The 25,038-nt window shown below is 43.8% G+C and overlaps 1 protein-coding gene across 4 annotated transcripts in view; it reads right to left on the minus strand.

Annotated features, from left to right (window-relative positions):
* Positions 1–25,038, minus strand: part of MTCL2 (microtubule crosslinking factor 2) — a 168,601-nt gene that overhangs the window by 28,128 nt on the left and 115,435 nt on the right. For all 4 annotated transcript variants that reach the window (XM_073606601.1, XM_073606599.1, XM_073606598.1 and 1 more), the window contains 4 exons: positions 22,636–22,761; positions 17,166–17,396; positions 7,036–7,140; positions 4,498–4,650 (listed from right to left, as the gene is read on the minus strand). In XM_073606601.1, the coding sequence (XP_073462702.1) occupies positions 4,498–4,650; positions 7,036–7,140; positions 17,166–17,396; positions 22,636–22,761 (615 nt within the window). The remainder of the gene's footprint in view (positions 1–4,497; positions 4,651–7,035; positions 7,141–17,165; positions 17,397–22,635; positions 22,762–25,038) is intronic.

The raw sequence follows: 25,038 nt of genomic DNA on the forward strand, positions 1-25,038 counted from the left end.
TAAAGAGAATGTGGTCATGTTGTGTCAGTTACTGCTGAATTGCCCTCTCTCTCCCCTCCCAGTGTCATTACTCCCTCTTTCCTGTCCGATTTGACATGTCAGATGGTGTGCAGGTGATGACAGCAATTTGTGTATGCCCCAAAACCTATTTGGCTAATGGGAGGAGGAGAGGGATGCATTTTGAGATGTGGGGATGACATGCACTCCCTACTCATGGCTCCAGAAAACTTAAATAGTTAGGTTAAAAAAAAGACACAAGTCCATCTAGTTAAAAAAAAATACAATCCCATATACACAATCCTTCACCCACAGTTGATCCAGAGGAAAGAGAAAAACCCCAGCAAAGCATGATCCAATTTCCTACAGCAGAGGAAAAAATTCCTTCCTGATCCCCCGAGAGGCAAAAGGATTTTCCCTGGATCAACTTTACCTCTAAAAATGTTAGTACCCAGTTATATTATGTACATTTAGGAAAGTATCCAGGCCTTTTTTTAAAGCAATCTACTGAGCTGGCCAGAACCGCCTCTGGAGGGAGTCTATTCCACATTTCCACAGCTCTTACTGTGAAGAAACCTTTCCGTATTTGGAAATCTTTTTCCCTCTAGACGTAGAGTTCCCCCTTGTCCTCTGCAATGACCTTACAGTGAATAACACCAAGTTCACTATATGGACCCCTCATGTATTTATACATGGTGATCATATCCCCCTTAATCTCCTCTTCTCAAGTGGGAATAGATTGAGCTCCTCTAATCTTTCCTCATAGCTGAGCTGACCTGCAGCTCAATGCCTCTTATCAGTTTCTTCTCTGCACTTTATCCAGTTCCCCAATATCCTTTTTGAGAACTGGTGCCCAAAACTGAACTGCATATTCCAGATGAGGTCTTACTAATGATTTGTACAGGGGCAAAAAGATATCTCTCTTTTGGAGTCCATACCTCTCCTTATACAAGAAAGGACTTTGCTCACTTTGAAAACCACAGCTTGGCATTGCATGTTATTATTGAGCTTATGATCTACCAAAACCCCTAGATCCTTCTCCACTATGGATTCCCCCAGTTGTACCCCCCCTAGCATGTATGATGCATGTATATTCTTAGCCCCCAAGTGCATAACTTTACATTCATCAACATTAAACCTCATTTGCAAAAACGGTCATGCAAATGCTATCTAAGGCACCAAAGTTTTTATTTAATGCCTCTTCTGTTTGCAATTTTTCCATAATAGGTTTACATCTGCATTAAATACAGTTAAATCTCTATAAGCCATCCAGCAATTCCAGGTAGAAGAGATTATGTCAGATCTTTTTGAAAGTCTGAAGTTCTGGAACATCATTTTGCATGTGTGCCTGCACTGATCCTTTTGGTTTTATTCTGTTAAAGTTTGGTGACCTCTAGTCTGTGTCCGGCCTGTCACTCCCGCAGTATTTATCAAGCCTCTCCCACTGAATGAATGGCTATCATCTTCCTAACTCTGTCATTGCTTGGAAAGAGATCACGTTTCCGGGCCTCTCCTACTTGTGGAATGAATATCAGATTTCCAACCACATCTACGATGAACGTAATGACCGCAGCACAAGTATGTGTCACACATCACCGCAAGAGTGTAGAAGTGGTTCAATAAGCCGTTGGATGGGGAGCTCCAGCAACCGCGTGCCATTGCACATTTCTAAATGGGACATCATACAGGGCGGGTGACAATTTGCCTGTAAATGCAGAATTTGCTACAAGCTACTTAGGTCACTGGAGTCTGCTTGGGTAGATACTGGCAGATATGAACTTGGTCCCATAAAGAAACATGTATTATTAATACACTACTCCCCTCATCAGTTTCACCAGCCTCTTCCTCTTAGATTGTAAGCTCCCAGGAGCAGGGTTTCTCTAACTCTCTTGTTTTGAATTGTACTGTTGGTGTAGTGTCTCCCTACATTGTAAAGCGCTGCGCAACTGTTGGCGCTATATAAATCCTGTATAATAATAATTACACTGAACAAGCTATGAATACCATGAAAACATTAAAGTGGTTCTAAAGACAATTTATTTACATGAATGCATAAAAAAATCTTCTGCAAGCAGTTCCCCCTAGCACCCCTAAATACTTACCTGAACCCGATCTCGATCCATTGATGTGTACAATAACAGAGGCGCTCTCTCTCTCCTCATTGGTTCAGACACAGTGGTGAGAGCCATTGGCTCCTGCAGCTGCCAATCACAGCCAGTAGAGAGGGACGCCTTATGGACATCACAGAGCCGACTTGGGAGCGAACACACGAGTGCCCCCCCATACCAAGCGGCTTACTATGGGGGCATTCGGAGGATCTGGGCTGCTCTGTGCAAACCCATTATACAAAGCATGCAAGTATAACATTTTTGTTATTTTTAAAAAATAAAGTTCGCCTTAACCCCTTGAAGACTAAGGCCCTGTACACACGGTCGGACATTCACACGACAAAATACGTCAGATTTTTTCAGACGGATTTTGGGCCAAACTTGTCTTGCATACACACGGGTCGCACAAAGTTGTTGGAAAATCCGATCGTTCTGAATGCGGTGACGTAAAACACGTACGTCAGGACTATAAACGGGGCAGTAGTCAATAGCTTTCGTCTCTTAACTTATTCTGAGCATGCGTGGCACTTTGTGCGTCGGATTTGTGTACACACGATCGGAATTTTGTTGTCGGAAAATTTTATATCCTGCTCTCAAACTTTGTGTGTCGGAAATTCCGACGGAAAAAGTCCGATGGAGCCCACACACAATCGGAATTTCCGACAACACAATCCGATCGCACTTTTTTCCGTCGGAAAATCCAACCGTGTGTACATAGCATAAGTCTTTTTCTGACACTTGTTGCGAACAAGATAAAATCAGTATTTTTTTGCCAGAAAATTACCCCCAAACATTATACAGTAAAACCTTAGTTTGAGAGCGTTTTGCAAGACAAGCAGGGGAACCCGCATCCAATTCACAATGATGTGAACCCAGCCCTAAAAAAGGTCATACACAAAAAAAAAAAAAAAAAAAAAAGTTGCAGATAATGGAATTTTCTTTTGCCCCATATTACCAGAATTTTTCTGTTTTATTTGATTCGCTACAAATTCATTACGTTAAAAATTAGTAATGTGCCATTGTACATAAAATGTATACACATACATGTTTTTTTAACACAGATTGTGAGACGCATTTTATTTATGCATCTGGTCTACATTATTTACAGAGGGGGGTAAGTAATCCCAAGCTCTACATAAACTATGTAAAGCATGTGTAGGGAGAGCGAGCTGTGGGGGGGTGGGGGTGGGGGGGTTGGAGCAAAGATCTAGAAGCTCGTAATAACAGAGCGAGGGGCTGCTCTTCGGGCCTCATAGAGGAACGGCCAGTCAATCACCGCTCTCCAGACTTGCTGTCAGCTGTACAGAGCTGAAGGACTAATTATAGGACATAAGTGGAGGTTTCACTTCAGCTCTTTCTGGAGGAAAGGGTTATTTCGGACAGAGGGCGAGAGCTTGTGCTAAATCCATTACCTTGTTAACTGTCAGCAAAGAAAATGTTTAAAGTGAGTTTAGGGCACCCATGCGATCCGATTCCTTTCCGAATTGACAGCTCGCACTGCGATATGCGAACCAATCTGGGGGTGTCATTAACTTTGTATTGACACTCCCAGTGGTCTGCATAGGACATTGTGAACTGCCTGCGAGTTAGGTGTGATTGCAGTGGATTTGCAGGGTTCCCACATCACACCAATCTGAACCGAGCCTCAGTGTGTCAAAAATCACTCCTCTTCGTGTATGCCTACACCAATCCATGCTCAAGTGGCTGGACCCTCACCTCATCAGTTGGACCCCTATAGAAAAAGATCATGTAGTGCACACGTATGACAATATGGTTCCCCGGCATACAACCACCGCCCCTCCAGCGCTCATCACCACTAAGTGGAAGTAAGCGCAAAAACAATACAGGACTCCATAGTGCTCTTCGCTACAGCAATTTATTAAAAGTATAGAGAAAAACAAACGCTCATGTATAAACTTGTAATCAGCATGAAAAATGTACCTGGCCCCCAGAGCAGCCTCCTGTATTAATCCCCCTGCAGAGGTGACCTCTGATGAAATCCTGACTGACACTCTGGCCTCTCTCTCTGCTGTAAGAACCTTCTGCTGGGTGAAAAGGCTGAGAGCTGACAGAACACTAAAAAGGTACAAAAGCTGCTGGTTTATGTTGTGAAACCCATTAGGGCACTCTGTTCTTTTCATGGCTTCGACAAGCAGATTTTTATTGGGTTAGCATGACAACCAGGTACTATTCAGAAGGTGGTCAGCAATGGCAGCCTACTCGTTTTTCTCAGACTGTATAAAAATCAAAACAGAAGCTATGGAATAGATGATAGAAAAAAAGTGTTTATGATTATGAGTGCAGAGCTGAATTATGGAAACTGGAGCAATTTTGTCAACTGGCCCTGTTGAGTAAGCAGATCATCGTTTCAGGCCTTGAGGACCAGACTAACCTTCAGCTCAGTCCTTTCCATCTCCCAGGCTGCCTTTGCTCTTGCAAACTGCTGCTGTAGTTCGTTCATTCCTCTTCTTTCTTCCTGTAACTCATTACAAAGGTCTTTGAGAATTCGCTTAACGTCCGTAAGGTTTTTCATGGACTCGATAGTCTGCAAAGTGTAAAAGGAGAACATGAGAGGATAACGCATAAACAGTCTGGGCTCCACATTATAAGACTCGTCCACTGCTTATCCTATTTTTTGGCAGTCTGGTATTAAAATAAAACTAAAAAGGCAAAACTTTTTTTCATTTTGGATAGAGCAAGGGAGGGTTATAACCCCTGTCAGATTTTTTTTTTTTCGTCATCTGTGTCCCATTGTGGAGATTTCCCTTTACTTCCTCTCCCATAACTAAACAGGAAGTGAGAAGAAATCCCTGCAAATTAAGTGAATTCCTTGGGGACCCCCAGGTCATCAGAATTAGAGTCCCCATTGGAAGATTTCCCCTCTATTACTTTTCTGGGGACAACACAACAGCCGATCCCACACCCACCTACCAACTGTCCCCGAGCCACCACCATCAAATCATTCCCCACATCTATTACCTTTTGTACCACCACCCCCTCCCTTTAGAATGTAAGCTCTACGAGCCGGGCCCTCCTGTCCCTTCTGTACTGAACTGTACTGTAATTGTGCTGTCCCCCTTATACATTGTAAAGTGCTGCGTAAACTGTTGGTGCTATATAAATAGTGTATAATAATAATAATTTGGGATTTTTTTACTTTCACTTTCAATGGCAATGGTAAACAGGACAAATAGAGAGATTGAATCTTCCTAGCAGGAGCACAGACAGCAATAAAAACTAGTAAGCATTGTAATCCCTCTCTCCTCTATCCTAAAAAAAAAAGTTTTGCCTTTAGATATACCCGTATTTATCGGCGTATAACACGCACATTCTTTTTAAGAGTGAATTTAAATCAAGCCTTTTTACTAGTGATTTAAATTGACTTGATTTCAATTAAATCCACCCTGCTGTAAGCTCATATGTTTTTATGGAAAATGTGAAGTTCAAATAAAGCCAGAATTGCATAGTGTGGGAGTGCAGCCATCCGATTTGTTTCATTCACATGACCTGTAGTTGAGCTTCTTCAAGCAAGTTTTGCATTTCCATAGACTTGTATGGGAAACTTGCTTGATGCAAATGAAAATCCATTGACATGGGGCCTAAGAGGTTATTTCCATGGATATATTCTCTCTCTCTCTCTAGAGCGAGAGAGAGAGCGAGAGCGAGAGAGAGAGCGAGAGCGAGAGAGAGAGCGAGAGCGAGAGAGAGAGCGAGAGCGAGAGCGAGAGCGAGAGCGAGAGAAAAAGAGAGCGAGAGAAAAAGAGAGCGAGAGAAAGAAAGAGAGCGAAAGAAAGAGAGCGAAAGAAAGAGAGCGAAAGAAAGAGAGCGAAAGAAAGAGAGAGCGAGAGAAAGAGAGAGCGAGAGAAAGAAAGAGAGAGCGAGAGAAAGAAAGAGAGAGCGAGAGAAAGAAAGAGAGAGCGAGAGAAAGAAAGAGAGCGAGAGAAAGAAAGAGAGAGCGAGAGAAAGAAAGAGCGAGCGAGAGAAAGAGAGAGATCTAAAGATATAGATAGAGATCGATAGCTAGAGATCGATAGCTAGAGATCGATAGCTAGAGATCGATAGCTAGAGATCGATAGCTAGAGATCGATAGCTAGAGATCGATAGCTAGAGATCGATAGCTAGAGATCGATAGCTATATATATATATATATATATATATATATATATATACACACACACACAGAGATAGAGATATATATATATATATATCTATAGATATATAAAATCTCTCTCTCTCTCATATATATATATATATATATATATATATATATATATATATATATATATATATATATATAGATAGATAGATAGATAGATAGATAGATAGATAGATAGATAGATAGATAGATAGATAGATAGATATCTATATATCTATATATCTCCATAGCAACCTGCACCTGTCATAGCTATAATTTGGCCACTAGATTTCCTTTTTTTCTTGGCGTTTTGAAATGTAACCAGTTGTGCGATAAAAAATATCAATCAAAATATAAAATAAGCAATGGCAATAGAAAAACTATAAGGTTTGGGTCACACCTATGCATTTGGTGCAGCTCGCATTTGTGCGGTCACAGCGGCCCATTCACTTCAATAGGCTGCTGTACCTGTGGACAAAAAAGGTTGCGCCTTTCTAAAATCGCAGGCTATTGCACCATTCGATTTCCTGCCACTGCAAATGCACTGTGTGTTTAGATGTGTGGGGTTGCCAGTAAGAATGAACACCCCAAGCGTCTGTAAAAGACCAGCGTGTTTTAGCTGCGGGTGCAGAGACAGATGTGATTTCCGCACCCACACAAGTGTGAACCCAGCCAAACAGGTAAAACAGGAACACAGGGGTCCTTTTTTAACATAATATTTAACAATGTATTATAAGTAATAAGGAAAATCCATCACTTTCAAGTTTTAAATAAACACAAATATTTGCAACTTACCATGTTCTGCGACCAACTTTCTCCGTCACAGGCTTTGTAATCCGTACATGGAAGGTTTAATTCCTCCTCCTCTATTAGCATGTAAAGCTCCTTCACACTGTTTACCTAATAAAAAAAGATTTAATGCATTTGTTGTAAATACAGCTTTAAAACAGTGCTACTGAATTGTTACTGAAAGATATTATTTTCTTTATATAAATTATAGTTTTCAAAGTCAATGAAGATAGAATAAAAACATGTACTAATTTAAAAAAGCTAAACACATTGTTATCAAAATTCTTATTCAGTACATTGTACCAGGTTATGTTTATGAACATGCTGCAGGTTCAGAAAAAAACCTATAAGGCTCCATTGACACTTGTGCGACTTGACATCAAAGTTGCATGAGAAATCATTCCCCATAAATTCCAATGATACCCATTCATATAGGTGCAACTTAAAGTTGCAGCAACTTCAAAGTAGTTCAAGCACTACTTTGGTCTGACTTTCAACCATAGACTTCAATTAACCTTCAGAAGTCGAATGAAAGTCGTACCTGAATGCTATACAATGCAACAGTTGTCCATTATCACTGGTCAAAGCCAAAGTAGTATCCAAGTTGCATCCATCCAAAGTTTCATCAAAGTTGCACTCCAAAGTCGGCACAACTTTGGAGTCATACAAGTGTGAATGGAGCCTTAAACTGGATACACACTATACAACTTTTGTTTTCGATTCCCTTATGGCCCCTTTCACACTACCGCGAGTTGAAAGTCGTGAGTTTTTGACACGATTTTAGGGAATGCCTGTGTAAACTTGGTCTATGGACCTCAACTCGCATCAAACTCAGACCAAAGTAGTACAGGGACTACCTTTGAAGTTGGTGCGACTTGAAGTCACACAGATATGAATGGTTATCATTTGAAATCTTGGGGTATGACTTGTCATGTGACTCTGATGTCCAAAGAAAAAAAATCTAAAGAAAATTCTATAGTGTGTATCCAGCTTTAATCTACAAGAAAACCAGTGAGCCCCTCATTTCCTGTAGTAAGCTGACATCACACTCCTTCTGCTGCACTGAAACCCCAACAGCTTTTCAGACTACAGAACAGCCTGAACCACCACCTCCTCATCATAACAGATGTATTTTGTAGTTCGGCAAAGGGGAACTTAGGCAGGGCTGTAATGTAAACATCCCTTGTGACAGTAATAGGCAGTGACAGGTACTCTTTATGGAAAGATCGGGGGTCTACGAGACCCCAAACCCCTCCTCTGCACTTGAAAGTATTCAAAACGTCAAGATCGGCGTTTAATACTTACTTTTTTTTTTAAACTGGCACCTTTAGGGGGGGGGGGGGGGGGGCGGGGTTGTAAACAGTGGCGGCTGGTGCTCAAATTTTCTGGGGGGGCTCAAACAAACTAAAAAATACTGAAAAAAAAAACAAAAAAACATTGAATGCTGCCACTCTGCCCATCTAACGTCGCCACTGTGACCCCCCCCCGCCCACTCGCCGTCTGCCCGGCACTTACCCTGTCTCAGTGGGGCAACAGGTGACGGCGGTGAGCGGTGTCTTCATACGTCTCTTCCCGTCCTCTACACCCGTCAGGCGTCCAATCACAGCGCCTGTCGTTTCAGCCAATCAGGTGACGGGTAGCAGACCTGAGCACCTGATCGGCGCAGAAGCGGCTCAGTGTTAGAACAGCGACTATTCATTCGCTGTTCTAACACACCTGGGTGAACTGCGAGTGCCAAGCATAGCGCTCACAGGTCACCCTTTTTGATGCCTATTAGAGCCTATGGCGCTTCAAAACTCCCCCCCACCGGGCGCCTGAATAGGGGGTGGCAACGGCGGCCATGGATAGATTCATGCAATGTCCCCTCCTGCTCCTTGTAATAGCTGAACCGCATCAGTGGTTATTACAAGAAATCTGACCGTCCGCTCTAAAGAACGGTACTGGGGTGATGCCTGCAGGCATCACCCCGGTACAACCTCTTGAAGCTATAAATCAGTAATATCGGGTACGTTTGTGATGGATACTGATTCCAAAAGAAGTGAATATCGGCCGCCAATAATCGGTTGATCTCTACTAGCGCTGTTCATAACCCTATGTCTGTCTGTTAGCGCCAGATTGTCTGCCACCCTATCACAGTTAGTCACACTATAAGTCGCTGACCACTGTCATTACAGTACAGCGTCTATAGCTGCATAAATTGCGGTATATATACAGACATACCATCATTTGTAGACACTATAACTTTCAGACAAACCAAAATAATTTTTTTTTTTTACCAAGCCAAAGACATATAGCAAGAATACATTTTGGCCTAAATTTATGAAGAAATTTGTTTTTTGGTTTTGTTCATTGGCTGTTACAAAGTAGTTTTTCTCTCTGGTGATGAAATACCACCAAAAGAAAGCTCTATTTGTGTGAAAAAATAATAACATTTGGGTACAGCATTGCATGCCTGCACAATTGCCAATTAAAGGTAGCACAGTGCTGAATAGCAAAAAAATGGCCTGGTCATGGAGGGGGTAAAACCTTATGGAGGTCAAGTGGTTAAAAGATCTAGTAATTTGCAACTAATTCCGCATGTGAGAGGCGTACATAGAGCTGTGTGTTTCTACAGGTAGCCAAAACCAAGCACTGCATTCACCTGCCCTGTGTCACACAGAAATCTATCATGGATGAGCAAATGTCCATCTATCTATTATTCTCAATTAAACATTTGGCAGTCAATGGACAGCCCAACGGACATGTTGTTTGTGGTGTAAAGTAGATTATTCAATCATTACAAATAAAGGGCCTCTCTGCTTTATTCTCTATGGCTGCCATTCCTCGATTCCTGTCTGCAAAGGACCAGCCTCACTTTTTTCCTTCATGTCTGATTAGGAGAATATTGTGGATTTTAAAATTTCTCCCTGGAAACATCCACTACAAAAACGTAGAGTGATGCTGCAGAGGTGGCTCAACGACTCCAATTAAGAACATCATATTGTAAAAATGCAAATACAACCATCTGCTGACATAGTTTTGTCTGGAACTCCTCGACTACAATGCAGACTTCAGATCAAATTATTCACACGTAGTAATCTTTTCCAGCAAACAAAAAAAAAAAACTTAAATAATGTCCTAAAGGCCGAACATGTTTTCAGTTTGCTGAAATGAGCAAAGTATGGCAGACAGCATTCAGCGTGTCCCAAACCTGACCCAGTTCCAGAGACCACGAGATGAGAGCATGTCGTGGAATCTCCGAGCAGTTTTATTTTTCTCTAAAGAGGAAGCAAAGTTTAACCCACTTACCAGCCATCTTTTATTAAAGCCAAACATAACCTCTGACCACACTGAATATAGAAATGAATGAGGCATAGACGCCAACTCCAGGTTTAAAGCACCCCCCACCTATTATTACACACACCCCAATTACTCCTGTCTGGTTCAGTGATGTCTCGGAGATCTCTACTGGCAGCAGAGGGCAGTCCTTACTCTGATACTGCAGCACTCAAGTAATGACATATGAGTACCACTTTCACTGGGAAGATCAGTGTACTGCTGTTTCTTCTCTCCCAGCTCTTATGCAGCTGAGAGCAGAGGAAACAAAGGGAATGTGACCACTTATAAAGAAAAAAAAAAAACAGGGGAAAAGGGTATCTATAATGTTTATTTTATCTATACACAAATGTTTTGACTTTTATTTTTTAAACTGAATGGGTTGTTTAACAAGATGGAGGTTTACAATCACTTTAAAAGTCATTTAAGTGGGGGAGTTGGGATTTAGTTACTCACTTTGATATCTGTCAAGGTGAGCAAATGTCCAGACAACCATAGAAAAAGGAATCCCCCTTGGATTGGGACTTTAACAGACCACCAACTCTTGGAATAAAAAATATGTTTTATTGATATACTTAAAGACGTAAAAGCGTATATACCATAAACAATTATTCCATACAAAATTGATACAGAATCAAAACAAAGAATATACACAAAATGAAAATGATAGATGTACTCATGGGGTAGTGATTCTGTATCAATTTTGTATGGAATGATTTTTCATTCTGTATGTTATAGACGCTTTTACGTCTTTTTTAAGTATATCAATAAAACATATTTAGTCCAAAAGTTGGTGGTCTGTTAAAGTCCCAATCCAAGGGGGATTCCTTTTTCTATTGTTCAGTATGTAAGGGATGGGACCGCCACACTTTACATTTGTTATGATGGAAGCCCCCTTTTTCGTCTAAATGTCCAGACAAGGCCACATGACATACACGTAAAAGTAGGAGCATTCATTCAGAAGTTTTGATTTAGCTGATTCTGGTTTAGTATTTATTGCCTAAAACACTCCTTTTGGGACCACATGAATAATGTTCCAATGCAAGTATGTAAGGGTTTCTGCGCCTTTTCTTTTTTTTTTTTACGTGGCACAATGGTCATGTTAGAGGAACACTAAAACAACATGGAGGCCGATTTACTAAAACTGTAAAGATTTCCTATGCAGACAGCCGGAATCTCTCTGTTAAACTGTCACTTTATTTTGGTGCCCAACACCGTATTGACAAAGTGTTGAAAACATTTCTAGCCCTGCAATAATAAGTAAAAAAAAAAATGCAATACTTATCCTATCACTCAAACTTTCCCATGCAGGTCCAATGCTGTGCAATCCAGCATTGGTTCTGTTCTGAGCTGAAAGATGCTTAGGGTTATTTAACCCGCTTCTGGTATATGACCCAAAGGAAGACCCATGGGAAAAAAAAAGTCTTTATGTTAACTGTGACGGGAGTCACGTTTGGGTGCAGGGTGACCAAGAAAATAATGTACCCTGTATCTGCCATATTAGAAATAGTGGCCGATTCATAATGCTGGGACAAATACTGTTAGGAGATGCTGATGTCAATTCCAGCCACCTGTCTGTCTGCTATAATGTAAATTAGTCTAGTGTGACTTGTCACAGCTTCTCATCCAGTGTGCTAATTAACCCTGTAATTGTATTGAGATGTATGAAAATGTGTATTGTATAATCGGTGAGCTAGGAGACATGAAGTCTGTCCTAAAGTTTATATCTCTGAGTCACCTAGGCTGTCTAAAGGATTAGATAATTAGCTCATGTTAATTAGGTTTCTGGTGAGAGGTTGTAGTTTCATCCTGCGGTATATATTTGTGTGAGATCTCAAAATAAAGAGTCATTCCTGTTTGAACCTCAAGACAGAGCCTTGTCTCGTACTTGGGGGAGAATTATTCGTATGTGTTTCCATAGAGGAGAAAGGAGGTTGCAATCGGTTCCACCTAAAAAGAGGGAAGGCGGACCTGATCGGAACCTCCATTCTCCCCTATGGAGCAGCAGGTGTAAACGTACATACCTCAGTTTACACCTGCCTATATCCAATTCGATCCGCTGAGCAAGCGGATCGCAGCTGCAGTCCGCCCCGTGTGTAAGGGGCCTTACGCTCAAGTGCTGAACAGAGTGAGCAGACACTGATCAACTAATGTTCATTACAGGCATACCCCACTTTAAAGTACACAATGGGACCAGCGTATGTATGTAAAACGAAAATGTACTTAAAGTGAAGTAATACCTTTTTTGACTTCTCAATGCATGTAAATACACTAGCTCTATTGGAAATCATGGTCAGCTTGACATGACACTGCTCCTGGTTTTTAACATTGGCATCTATGGGAAATCTTGGTCAAATTGACACGGCACTGCTCCGGAACCATGCGACAGGGACACCAAACTTGGGGAGCATGTTAAGGGGACCCAGGACTATGACATGGTAGATTACCTAGGCAAGCTGGCCGACCCGAAAATCGGATATGTTGTAGTCCTGTATCCCCTCTCAGTGCTCCCCAAGTTTGGTGTCCCTGTCACCTTATGGTTCAGGAGCAGTGCCATGTCAAGCTGACCAAGATTTTCCATAGACGTCAATGTGTCCATACTCGCGAGTATACGTAAAGTGAAGGTATGCCTGTAAACTGTATATAAAACCCTAACAAATGTCTCTTTTGGTCTGTTACATACATCACTGCAAGTGTTTTGTTATACAGTATTCCTATGTTGAGACGTATAATAAAAAAAAAAAGAAAAAAAAAAAAAGAAAAAAAAGCGGTTGACCCTGCCTGAAATCTTGTGAGCCAATAACTTCCTGTGCACTCTGGCTGTGTTGACTGTTAGAAGTTACTTGTTCCCAACTATTCCTGTGGACTACAAAACACCTCCACTCACATTGTTAGGTAAGGAAGGGCAGGGGAGGGGTCTGTAATGCTGTCCTGGGGTGACACCTGCTTCATCACAGATACAGTAAGAGCCTTTCATTCGTGGACAGAAATTGTTTGTATGGCAGCAGCTCCTGGTATTAATTAGCAAAATAAGAAAACTAACGCAGCCACCACATCTAAAAACTGGTAATTGTTTTGGGGTTGATATAGGCTTTAACGTGTTTGTAAACCTCTGATTTTGAGTTTTAGCTATAGGTAAGCCCAGAATAAGGCTTACCTATAGGTAGTGGAAAAATGTCCTAAACGTGTGCCATTTAGGAGATACTTACCTTGTAATGCGCTGTGAAGAAACAGACCTCCGTGCCATTTCTTCACTCGCAAGTGCCGTGACTGGTGGCTCCTGCGCAGGAGTGATGTCACGTGGCTCCGGCCAGTCACAGAGCTGGAGTTCGCGGCCCCAGAAGGAAGAGGGGCAAAGATGGATGCGGCCACCAGCAGGGACATTGGGGGCTTCGTTTGCAGGTAAGTGGCACATAATGTATGCATCACATACTAGCCCATTGTGCTTTTACTTTGCAGGGGAATAAAGAGAAAGTAAAACCCATCAGGGTTTACTTCCTCTTTAAATTCCACTTCCTCTCTGCTTATTGCCCAAACAAATCACACAGGGGCAGATTTACTAAAACTGGAGCACACAGAATCTGCTGCAGCTCTGCATAGAAACCAATCAGCTTCCAGGTTTTATTGACAAAGCTTAATTGGACAATCTGAAGTTAGGATCTGATTGGTTACTACACACAGCTTCACTAGATTCCGTGTGCACCAGTTTTAGTAAATCTCTCCCACAGAGATAGCTTTATTTATTACATCTCAGGCCCTGAAAGCATAAACCCCCCATGAAGGGTAAATATGCACGTTTCTTGGTGGTAGCTGACCTTTTTACCCTGCCACTTGTCTATGCACTGGTTTATATGGCATATGTTGCCTTCCTGTAATTCTCTGAGCATCAGATTATCAGCCCGATCCAGCTCTGTGTCTCTTATAATCCACATTAGTCTAATAAATTCCTGGCTGCATATACTTGGTGGGAAAAACAGGGTTAGTCACATGTAAAGCTTCATCCATAACAGCTGCTGTCACAACCAGAACACAAGGCCTCGGGGCTGACTCGTAATGCAGAGCCAATGGCTCCCTATTGAGTGCTGCCAAAAGCCTCATGTTCCTGATTCACGCCAATGTATAAGAAGAGGAAGCACGGAGCAGAGGATGGGGCTGTGTGTGTGTGATCAATCATGTGACAAATACTAGCCTCTAGCAATGAAAGAACAATGGTAAAATACAGGGCGACGGCTTAAATGCAAAATATTATCCGGACCGCTCTACAATGCCATACACTACACAATGGCTGTCATTGCTGCACTTATCAGCTGGTATTACAATGGGATGTTGTGATTACTCAGCTATTTAGCAAAACAATATCCATTTACTGCATAATTCTTCAAAGACACATAAGCTCCCTAATTGGCTTGCTTAAGATCAATTAGAGATCCGACTCACTAACATGACAGCGTAGCCGGTGACGGGCTTAGATATGACACGTATAATTACATACAGCAGATTAAAACAATCAGCTAAATGAGGTCTAGGTTGCAGCTGGTTTTGTAAATTCTTATTTAACAATGTAATAAAAAAGTAACAGTCGCAGATCATTTTTGTTACACATTTTTCTAAATACTACAAGTTATAGGAGAGCACTGTACTGTATATATAATATCATATACACATGTTCAGGTCTTGGGGAGCCAATGCACTGGAGGTCAGTGGGGAAAATGCACCTTAGGCCCCTTTCACACATGCGGACAGTATGTCCGTATTTCATCCATCCGTTTTTTGGATGAAATACGGACATACATGCATCCCTATGGGATAGCGGGTGTCAGCGGATGTACATCCGCTAACACCCGATGTTGTCCGGTTCCGCTCTCGTCCGATTCTGCGGACGGAAGAAAATCCTATTTTTCTATCCGTCTGCAGAGCGGATCGGATGAACACGGACAGACGGTCCGTGTTCCTCCGATCCCCCATAGGGGAGAGCGGAGATCTGACAGGGCGGTCCCTGCACAGTGTGTGGGTCCCGCCCTGTCATCTGCCTGCTCAGCTGGGGAAAACGGAGCGATCCCCGCTGAGCAGCGGATAAACACGGGGCGGATCAACACGGATCCGTCCCGTGTGAAAGGGGCCTTATATTGGTGGCCGGTACAAAGAATGCCCCCTTACAGTGTTCGGGATGCCAATTAACAGACAGACAACTAAGAAGATCATTGATGTGATGCAGCTGGCTAGGTCAAGAGGCATTGGCTCCAGAAGTATGTAGGCACTATCAGATGGGAGATCAATCAGACAAAACCCGGAGCAACTTCTGAAGGAACCTAAAGGTTCCATGGAGACCTGATTGAGAACAGTTGCCCAAATTACTTCAGTTGCCTATGCATATGGCTGCATGCATGGGTGCAGAAATCACACTGAGCAGAGGGATGACCTTTTACTGTCCAGTAAGCAGGATGGAAGTATGCAGGCACCATCAGATGTGGATGGGCAATCAGGCACAGCTCAAGGAAGCTCAGAGTAACCTTTGGGAAGAACCTAAGGCCCCTTTCACACATGCAAACTGTTCATCAGTTCAGTCATGTCAAAACAGATGAAGTATTCATCAGCTGCTCATCCATTTCTTATCAGTTGTTTTTACATCCTCTACCAATGCAAAAACAGAACGTTTCATAGATATACATCTGTTGGATGGATGAAAAACCGGACAAATGGTCCGCACGTGTAAAGTGGGCCTAAGACCCCTTTCACACTAGGGCTGCGTTAGCGCTAAAGCGCTGCTCGCTGTTCAGCCACTAGTGGGGTTTTTAACACCAAAGAAGGGCTTAAAAGCGCCCGTGTTGTGGCGCTTCGAATCGCTTTTCAGGCGCTTTGTAAGCGCTGCCCATTCATTTCAATGGGCAGGGCGTATTGGGAGCGCTAAATACAGTGCTCCCAAACCACCCCAAAGACAGGACTTTTCCAAACGCCCCAATGTAAAAAAGACACACTAAAATGAATGGGAGGCGGTTTTCAGGTGCTATTTAGAGACCATTTCTACCGCTAAAACGCCTGAAAACCGCCTCAGTGTGAAGGGGGTCTAAGGGTTCTATGGAGCCTTGGTTGAGAATAGCTGCCCTAATATAATTATGTCAGTTGCCTATACATGTCTGCTGCATGCAATAGGTGCAGAAAGCACATTGAGCAGAAGGATGACCTCAGACTGCTGCTGATCTTCTACTGTCCAGTAAGCAGGATGGAGGTAGAGAGAGGACAGCACTATATTTCCTAACTGTGTGTAGTGTCATGTATCTGGCTGTACTGTGTGGAAGAGCTGTTTAAAATCTCAGAACTGGATGGACAGCAATTTTAATCACTTGCAGGTAAAACGGCTCCTATACAGTTCAGTTTTACGTTCCACATATTTATGCTTTTAAAATGAACCGATAACGACCAAATGCTATTATTACAGGTACTTATATAGCGCCGTCAATTTACGCAGCGCTTTGCATATATATTGTACATTCACATCAGTCCCTACCCTCAAGGAGCTTACAATCTAAGGTTCCCAACTCACATTCATACATTCATACATACACATACTAGGGCCAATTAAACAGGAGCCAATTAACCTACCAGTAGGTCTTTATCATGTACATTCTAATGGATAGTAGATTAGAACATTTTGTGCAAAAGAAAATACAAAGAGACAGGAATACCAACAACGGCTCCTGTAAATCCTCATACCACCATTTTTTGGATTTATATAGTAGGGCTGTCTCTCTGCTCCTAGCTGCTCACTCATAGGCATGTTTTATAAAATTACAAAGGGCATACATTGTAGGCTTTACACTTGCCTCCAGAAAGTCTTCTCCTTCGCTTGGTAGGACCTTTCCCTTCCGCCAACGCTGAAGAAACCACCTGAGCTTCATGAAGGTCAGGCAGAAGCTCTGCTTGAACTGCTGCACCTCTTGCACTAGGACATTCTTCTCCTGGCTCCAGAACTTCTGCTCCAGTCTCCTCTCTAGGCCCAGGCTCTGGAGCTCAAAGTCTCGTCTTAGGAGTAGTTTCTGCTGATCCTCCTTCAGCTGGAAGGAAAAGTCATAGAATAGATATCAGAGCATAGGTCAGAATCAAAAACAGCTAGCTCAGGCAATTACCTCGCTATCCCCATCTGTCAATGCAAGGTATGGTAGTGCAAATCTAGATATGGTCTGTTCAAGAACAATGTAACACCAGTATTTAAGTTACCCATGCAGTGGCAGCAATAGTCTTCACTAACCCCCACTGTAAGTGCCCAAGGGCTGGTTCAAATTACCGGCTATAAATGGGGCTCAATAACAACTAAAATGTGGAAAGATGCACGGAACAGCTGTGCTTCCCAAAGACAGCCCTCACACTTGTGTGCACTGTACTAGGCCTGTGTGAATGAGGCCTTTTAGACCCCTTTCACACTGGGGCATTTTCAGGCGCTTTTGAGCTAAAAATAGCACCTCAAAAACACCTCTCCTGCAGTCCCAGTGTGAGAGCCAGAGGGCTTTCACACTAGGGCGATGCGCTGGCCGGACGTTAAAAGAAATTCCTGCAAGCAGCATCTTTGGGGCGGTGAAGGAGCGGTGTATACACCGCTCCTCCCCATTGGAATGAATGGGCAACGCTGCCGGAGCGCCTAACCAGGGCCGCTACACGTGCGCACGTAACCCTTTATTCAGCTGCTAGCAGGGGTTAAAAGCGCCCCACTAGCTGAATAGCGCCACTAAAACAAGCAGCGTTTTACCTTCAACGCCCACCCGCCCCAGTGTGAAAGCAGCCTTATCCATTTATTTGTATGCGGTAGAATGTTGTATAATAATATACCACATGCAAAAAAAAAAAAAGAAAGAAAAAAAAAAAAAAAAAAAAAAAAAAAGACAGATTATCTAAATTTATCTTTATTCTGTAGTATAGTTTTTTAGTTTTCTTGAGTGGAGAGGGATTAGAACACCTGTCAGGTTTGTATTGCCATCTATTCCTTTTAGGCAGATTCACCCTCTCCATTTGTAAAGCAGTATTAAAGTGGTTGTAAATTCACTTTGAAAAAAACAAGACAAAAAAACTAACACCTGCAAGACAAAGACATAATGAGCTAGTATGCATAGCATACTAGCTCATTATGTAATACTCATCTGAGATCAAAGCCCCCGATGTGATGCCCATACACAGAAGTGGCCGGCGACATCGCTCCCAGAGTCAGACATCAAAGAAATCCTGGACAGCCGCACTCCAAAAATATTTGCCTTTATTCAATAAAGTGTCATCCAAAATACAGGTCATAGCAAAGTGGAACAAAGCTTACACGTTTCGCACTACACAGAGTGCTTAGTCATAGCTCCCAGAGTTACTTCCGGGTATCGCAGCTCTGGCGCTGTGATTGGCCGAAGCCGCGATGACATCACTCCCGTGCATGCCGCCGGTAACGGCACACTCACTGACGCAACGGCACATACGTGCCATTGCTTCAGTGCGCATGTGCCAATGACGTCGGCACATGCAGATACAGGGGATATCTCCTAAACCGTGCAGGTTTAGGAGATATCCTGGGTAGCTACAGGTAAACCTGATTATAGGCTTACCTGTAGCAAAAAGTGGTCTGTAAGGGTTTACAACCACTTTAAAAGCAAAGGCAAACATTTATTATAGTGCAGCTTACCAATTCATTGATGGGATGGTTGCATTAGTTTTCTTTTTTAGGCTCCCTTTCCTTTAGTTTTACCTGGTGACCCAGCCAGTAAGTCTGTTTTTTAACAGAACAGACTCTTCAGCAGAATGTATCAGTTTACATGGACCATTTAAAAACTGGCAGTGGTGGTTAAAATAATCAGCTTTTATCTATTCATGTAAAAACCTTTATCACAAAAAAAACAAAACAAAAAAACTGTTTGCTGTAACAGATTATAAAGTATGAGCTGCAGTTTAGCTTCAATTTGTTAGTGTATTTAAGTCTGCCAATACATTTAACACCCCCCCCCCCCCCCACACACACACCTCCCTCCCAACTAACAATGATGCTGTCTTCTGTGCTGCCAGTGGTGACAGGAGGTGTGTGCCAGATCACCAGGGAAAAAAGCCTAAAAAAAAAAAAAAAAAAAAGAAAAACGAACGCAGCTACCATATCTAATGATTGGCAAGCTGCAATATTACATTTCTGTTTTTAATACCGCTTAATGCCATCATCAAGAAAACTGGGGTTGTCCCAGAACAGTAAGCCCTGATTCACACCTATGCAGGTTGCAGTTTGCATATTACGTTATTCAATACACGCTTTTGATCCATTGAAGTCTATGGAACTAAAAAACATAAAAAAGTCCCTGGCCCTTTCCATAAAATGCACAGATGTGAACTACATCTATAGGAAACCTTGTTAAATGGACTATAGTGTGTTTCTGCAAAACTGAAAATGCACTAAAATATGCATAGCGGGCCTAACAGAGGAGAAATCTTCCAAATTGGACACTATTTTTGATGAGCCTGGTGGCAACCAGGGATTCCTTTACTTTGGCTATGGCCAGGAAGTGAAGGGAAATCTCCCCAATGGGGCTCAAATGGCAAAGAAAACCCTGACAGGAGTTCTAACCCTCTGTCACGCTAAAAAAAAAAAAAAAAAAATAATGTTCTTGCTTTATAGAAATAGAAGGTGCTTCTGAATACCTGCTATGAGGGTAACCAACTACTTTGTCCCCGCGCAACAGCCGAAACTTTATTGTCCATGGGTGACATGAGAACCTTGTGTGTCAATTGTTATACTGGAGACCTACTGAGTAAAATAACTAAAACCTCCGCTCTCATTATCCACCAACAACACAGACCTTTGTTATTCGTCCTTCAATCATCAATCCAATAACTTCAACAGAAAATGCTAATTTTATGAAATTACAACAGCAAACGATTTACAACATAAATAATGCACAATGGGCCACAAACCCTTCCAAAGTACATCTGTATCTCTACCCACACGAGGAAAAGGGTGTATAGTATAGGGATGAGATGAAGCCTCCTCTGAAGAAATGTTCTATATGCTATGGAGATCAAATTTTCCAACTACAGTTTAATCAGAACACAGAATGAAAGCACAAGGATTTAATATTATTGGCAGAGAACAATCGCACTTCATTAGCACCACATAATCTAATATGAGAACCGCACTTCATCTAAACACATTCTGATGTGTTTAATTAGAAGGACCAGTTGTCTCAGAAAACACAACGCTACAGGGTTTGGACTAGCGGCTACAAACATATTCAAGAATGTATGCAAGAGGCTGCAAACCTGTACATGTATAAAACTTAGCTGTCCAGGTTATATTTCATGCCATTTCTGGCTAAGAAGAGCGAGTTAACAAAAAAAAATATGATATTCACCTAGATGGATGCAGCATCAGTCTGATGCTGCATCTGTCCCCCGCCAGCTCCAAGATTGACAACTGAGCGTTCAAAGACCGTTGATCGCTCAGTTATCAGTGGCTCTCTGCTCTGCCCCTTCAGTACTCACTGGAGCGCCTGGGCCGTGGGAGCGCCTGGGCCGTGGAGGGGGTGGGAGCGCCTGGGCCGTGGAGGGGGTGGGAGCGCCTGGGCCGTGGAGGGGGTGGGAGCGCCTGGGCCGTGGAGGGGGTGGGAGCGCCTGGGCCGTGGAGGGGGTGGGAGCGCCTGGGCCGTGGAGGGGGTGGGAGCGCCTGGGCCGTGGAGGGGGTGGGAGCGCCTGGGCCGTGGAGGGGGTGGGAGCGCCTGGGCCGTGGAGGGGGTGGGAGCGCCTGGGCCGTGGAGGGGGTGGGAGCGCCTGGGCCGTGGAGGGGGTGGGAGCGCCTGGGCCGTGGAGGGGGTGGGAGCGCCTGGGCCGTGGAGGGGGTGGGAGCGCCTGGGCCGTGGAGGGGGTGGGAGCGCCTGGGCCGTGGAGGGGGTGGGAGCGCCTGGGCCGAGGACGGGGTGGGAGCGCCTGGGCCGAGGACGGGGTGGGAGCGCCTGGGCCGAGGACGGGGTGGGAGCGCCTGGGCCGAGGACGGGGTGGGAGCGCCTGGGCCGAGGACGGGGTGGGAGCGCCTGGGCCGAGGACGGGGTGGGAGCGCCTGGGCCGAGGACGGGGTGGGAGCGCCTGGGCCGTGGAGGGGGTGGGAGCGCCTGGGCCGTGGAGGGGGTGGGAGCGCCTGGGCCGTGGAGGGGGTGGGAGCGCCTGGGCCGTGGAGGGGGTGGGAGCGCCTGGGCCGTGGAGGGGGTGGGAGCGCCTGGGCCGTGGAGGGGGTGGGAGCGCCTGGGCCGTGGAGGGGGTGGGAGCGCCTGGGCCGAGGAGGGGGTGGGAGCGGCGGGCTGGGCTGTGGAGGGGGTGGGAGCATCGGGCTGGGCTGTGGAGTGGGTGGGAGCGGTTGGCTGCCAGTCCAGGCTTCTGGGAGGATCCCGACCATATGGTTGGGATCTTCTCAGAGCCTGGACCAGCTCTGTGCAGTCTGCCGACAGTAGGCTTTGGCCCGTTGTTGGCTGAAAACGGGTCACAGGAGTTCAGATCTAACTGCACTCCTGTGATCCCCAGGTATGGCCAAAAGTGCTTTGAATATACTTCTCCTTTAAAAAGATAGTAGAACAACAAACATGGTTTTCTTCTGTGAGGTTATGTGGCACCTGCTACAGATAGATCATAAAAGCTAAACTCCAGGCAAATGTTTAAATACAAAGATGAAAGATATAATAGGAAGCCGTTTTACCTGCCAAATAATCTGTATTTGTCCATGCAATCTTGGGATTTGCACAGCTCTGCCACACAACACAGCCCTGTTTGGCAGGGGAGACCATCTAAAATTTGTCTCTTGGTTGCTGCAGTCCAGCAACATCTACAGGTCTGGTCCCTTCTTCAGCCTGACTGGACAGTGAAACGATAAGGAGCAGAGAAAAAACATTCATCTCTGTCACTTTGCTCTCTCTTCTCTCAGAATGCTCCTTGGTGACACATGAGCACTGCAGCACAACTGATTGGCTAGTTGAACTGCCTCTTCCAGTTTGAGCTCTGCTCTAAAATGACTGCAATACGCAGATAAAAGTCACAATTCTGGTTCTTATCCAAAAAAAAAAAAAAAACCCAACCCCGCACAACACACAATGCATTGGCTAATAAAACTAATAAATAAAAAAAACCTGCATTAATGTCTGTTTACATCTGCCTGGGTTTCTGCTTTAAGACAATTTACACTAAAATGACCATTTTCAATGAGTATCTAAAGACACTAAAGTGTTTCTAGTTATAAATAATTCTCCTTATGATAGAATGCAGAAGTTTATAGAAGTGCTAAAACATGGAGACCCAAACCTGAGCAACTTTCTGGTTGAAGGCCTCTTCCTCTTCCTTCCTTAACTGTCTCTCCTGTGACAGCTGCTCCTGCAGCCCCTGTATGGTCTCATTGGCTTCAGACAGCACCAGCTGCAGGTCTTTAATCTGTGAGAAGAGGAGAAACACTGAAGTTTAATGTTCCCATATTGTATTCGTGTCCCTGGGTGGAGTAAACCGTAGTGAGTAGGTTCCCTATGAGTGCTGTAAGATCTTATATTTTCTTATGCTACTTTCAAACTGGAGCATTGTGGGCGTCGGCGGTAAAACGCCACTATTTTTAGCGGTGCATTACCGTAGTTTTTGCTGCCCTTTTTGGCCACTAGCGGGGCGCTTTTAACCCCTGCCAACGGCCGAAAAAGGGTTAAATGCGCCCGCAAAGTGGCGCTTTTTCGGCACGTCGGCGGCACTGCCCATTGAATTTCAATGGGCAGGGACGCTTTAGGAGCGATGTGTACACAGCTCCTACAGCGCCTTTAAAGATGCGGCTTGCAGGACTTTTTTTGGCGTCCTGCCAGTGCACCGCCCCAGCGTAAAAGCCCGGAGGGGAGTGAGAGGAGAGGCGCTTTACAGGCGCGATTTTTAGCGCTTTAGCGCCTCAGTGTGAAAGCAGCCTAAGGGTGTGTAATATGCCATATTTGAATAGATATGTATATATTAATAAAATTGCCTCTATAGTTTGTATAGTTACATAGTAGGTGAGGTTGAAAAAAAAAAAAAAAAGACACAAGTCCAACCTATGTGTGTGATTATATGTCAACCACATAATCCAAAAATAATAATCATATGTTCAATACTTTGACATCCACAAAATATTGAAGAGGAATCCGGTCCCTTTCACACAAGTGATCTGATAATATCCGCCCCTCCGATTTTAAGGTGGCCCCCGATCGGCCCCTCCATTCTCCTCTATGGAGCTGGTCTCCATTTACACCCGGCTACCTCTGATCTGATATAAAAACGAAAAGGATCAGAGGGCAGTCGGGTGTAATCAGGTCTCTTTCCATCTGATTGCTCACAAAAGCAGAGTGGGTGTGTCCGTGTCCTCTCTGCATACACAGAGCAGACACGGATCGATCTGCCAGATCAGCTCAGTAGGGGATCAGCGGACAGATCTCCTGCAGAAAAAACGGATCCGGCCCGTGTGAAAGGGGCTTAAACTTGACACCAACATAATTGCTTAGGCTGCTTTCACACTTGCTCCGCACAAAAAATGCAACCACAGGTGCGTTTTTAATGCATTTCAATGGGGAGGTGTGTTTTTAGACATGCACCAAAAATGCAGCATTCAGGACACAACCGACCCACAACTGACTGGTGTGAAAAGTTCCAGTCATAAAACAACTTGGTTGTTTTGCTCTGCAAAGTATTGTTTCAAACGGGATAACTGGGCATCTAAAACTGAACATGTAGTGAAATGACATCCAATCAGAGTCGGTGTCTACATGTCAAAAGAATTTATTACAGGTACTTGTATGGCGACAAACTTATGTAGCGCGTTACATAAACACTCACTGGCCACTTTATTAGGTACACCTGTTCAATTGCTTGGTAACATAAATTGATAATCAGCCAATCACATGGCAGCAACTCAATGCATTTAGGCAGCTAGATGTGGTGGAGACGACTTGGTAAAGTTCAAACCGGGCAATAGAAAGGGGATGTAAGTGACTTTGAACGTGGCATGGTTGTTGGTGCCAGACGAGCTGGTCTGAGTATTTAAAAAAAAAGCACAACCATCTCTAAAGTTTACAGAGAATGGTCTGAAACAGAGAAAATATCCAGTGAGCGGCAGTTGTGTGGAGGAAAATGCCTTGTAGATGTTAGAGTTTAAAGGAGATAGGGTAGACTGGTTTGAGATGACAGAAAGGCAGCTAAATGAAATACCCCCTCATTACAACCAAGGTATGCAGAATACCATCTTTGAATGTACAACGCAATGAACTTTGAAGCAGATGGGCTACAGCAGCAGAAGACCACACCGGGTGCCACTCCTGTCAGCTAAGAACAGGAAACTGAGGCTACAATTCGCACAGAATCACCAAAATTGGACAATAGAAGATTGGAAAAATGTTGCCTGGTCTGATGAGTCTCCATTTCAGCTGCGACATTCAGATGGTCGGGTGTAAATAATATGAAAGTATGGATCCATCCTGCCTTGTATCAACAGTTCAGGCTGGTGGTGGTGTAATGGTGTGGGGGATATTTTCTTGGCACACTTTGGGTCCCTTAGTATCAATTGAGCGTCATTTAAACCCCACGTCCTACCTGAGTATTGTTACTGACCATGTCCACCTCTTTATGACTACAGTGTCCCCATCTTCTGATGGCTCCTTCCAGCAGGATAATGCTCCATGTCACAAAGATCAAATCATCTCACCACTG

Source organism: Aquarana catesbeiana, linkage group LG12, assembly GCF_042186555.1.
Source record: "Aquarana catesbeiana isolate 2022-GZ linkage group LG12, ASM4218655v1, whole genome shotgun sequence".
NCBI classification, from domain to species: domain Eukaryota; kingdom Metazoa; phylum Chordata; class Amphibia; order Anura; family Ranidae; genus Aquarana; species Aquarana catesbeiana.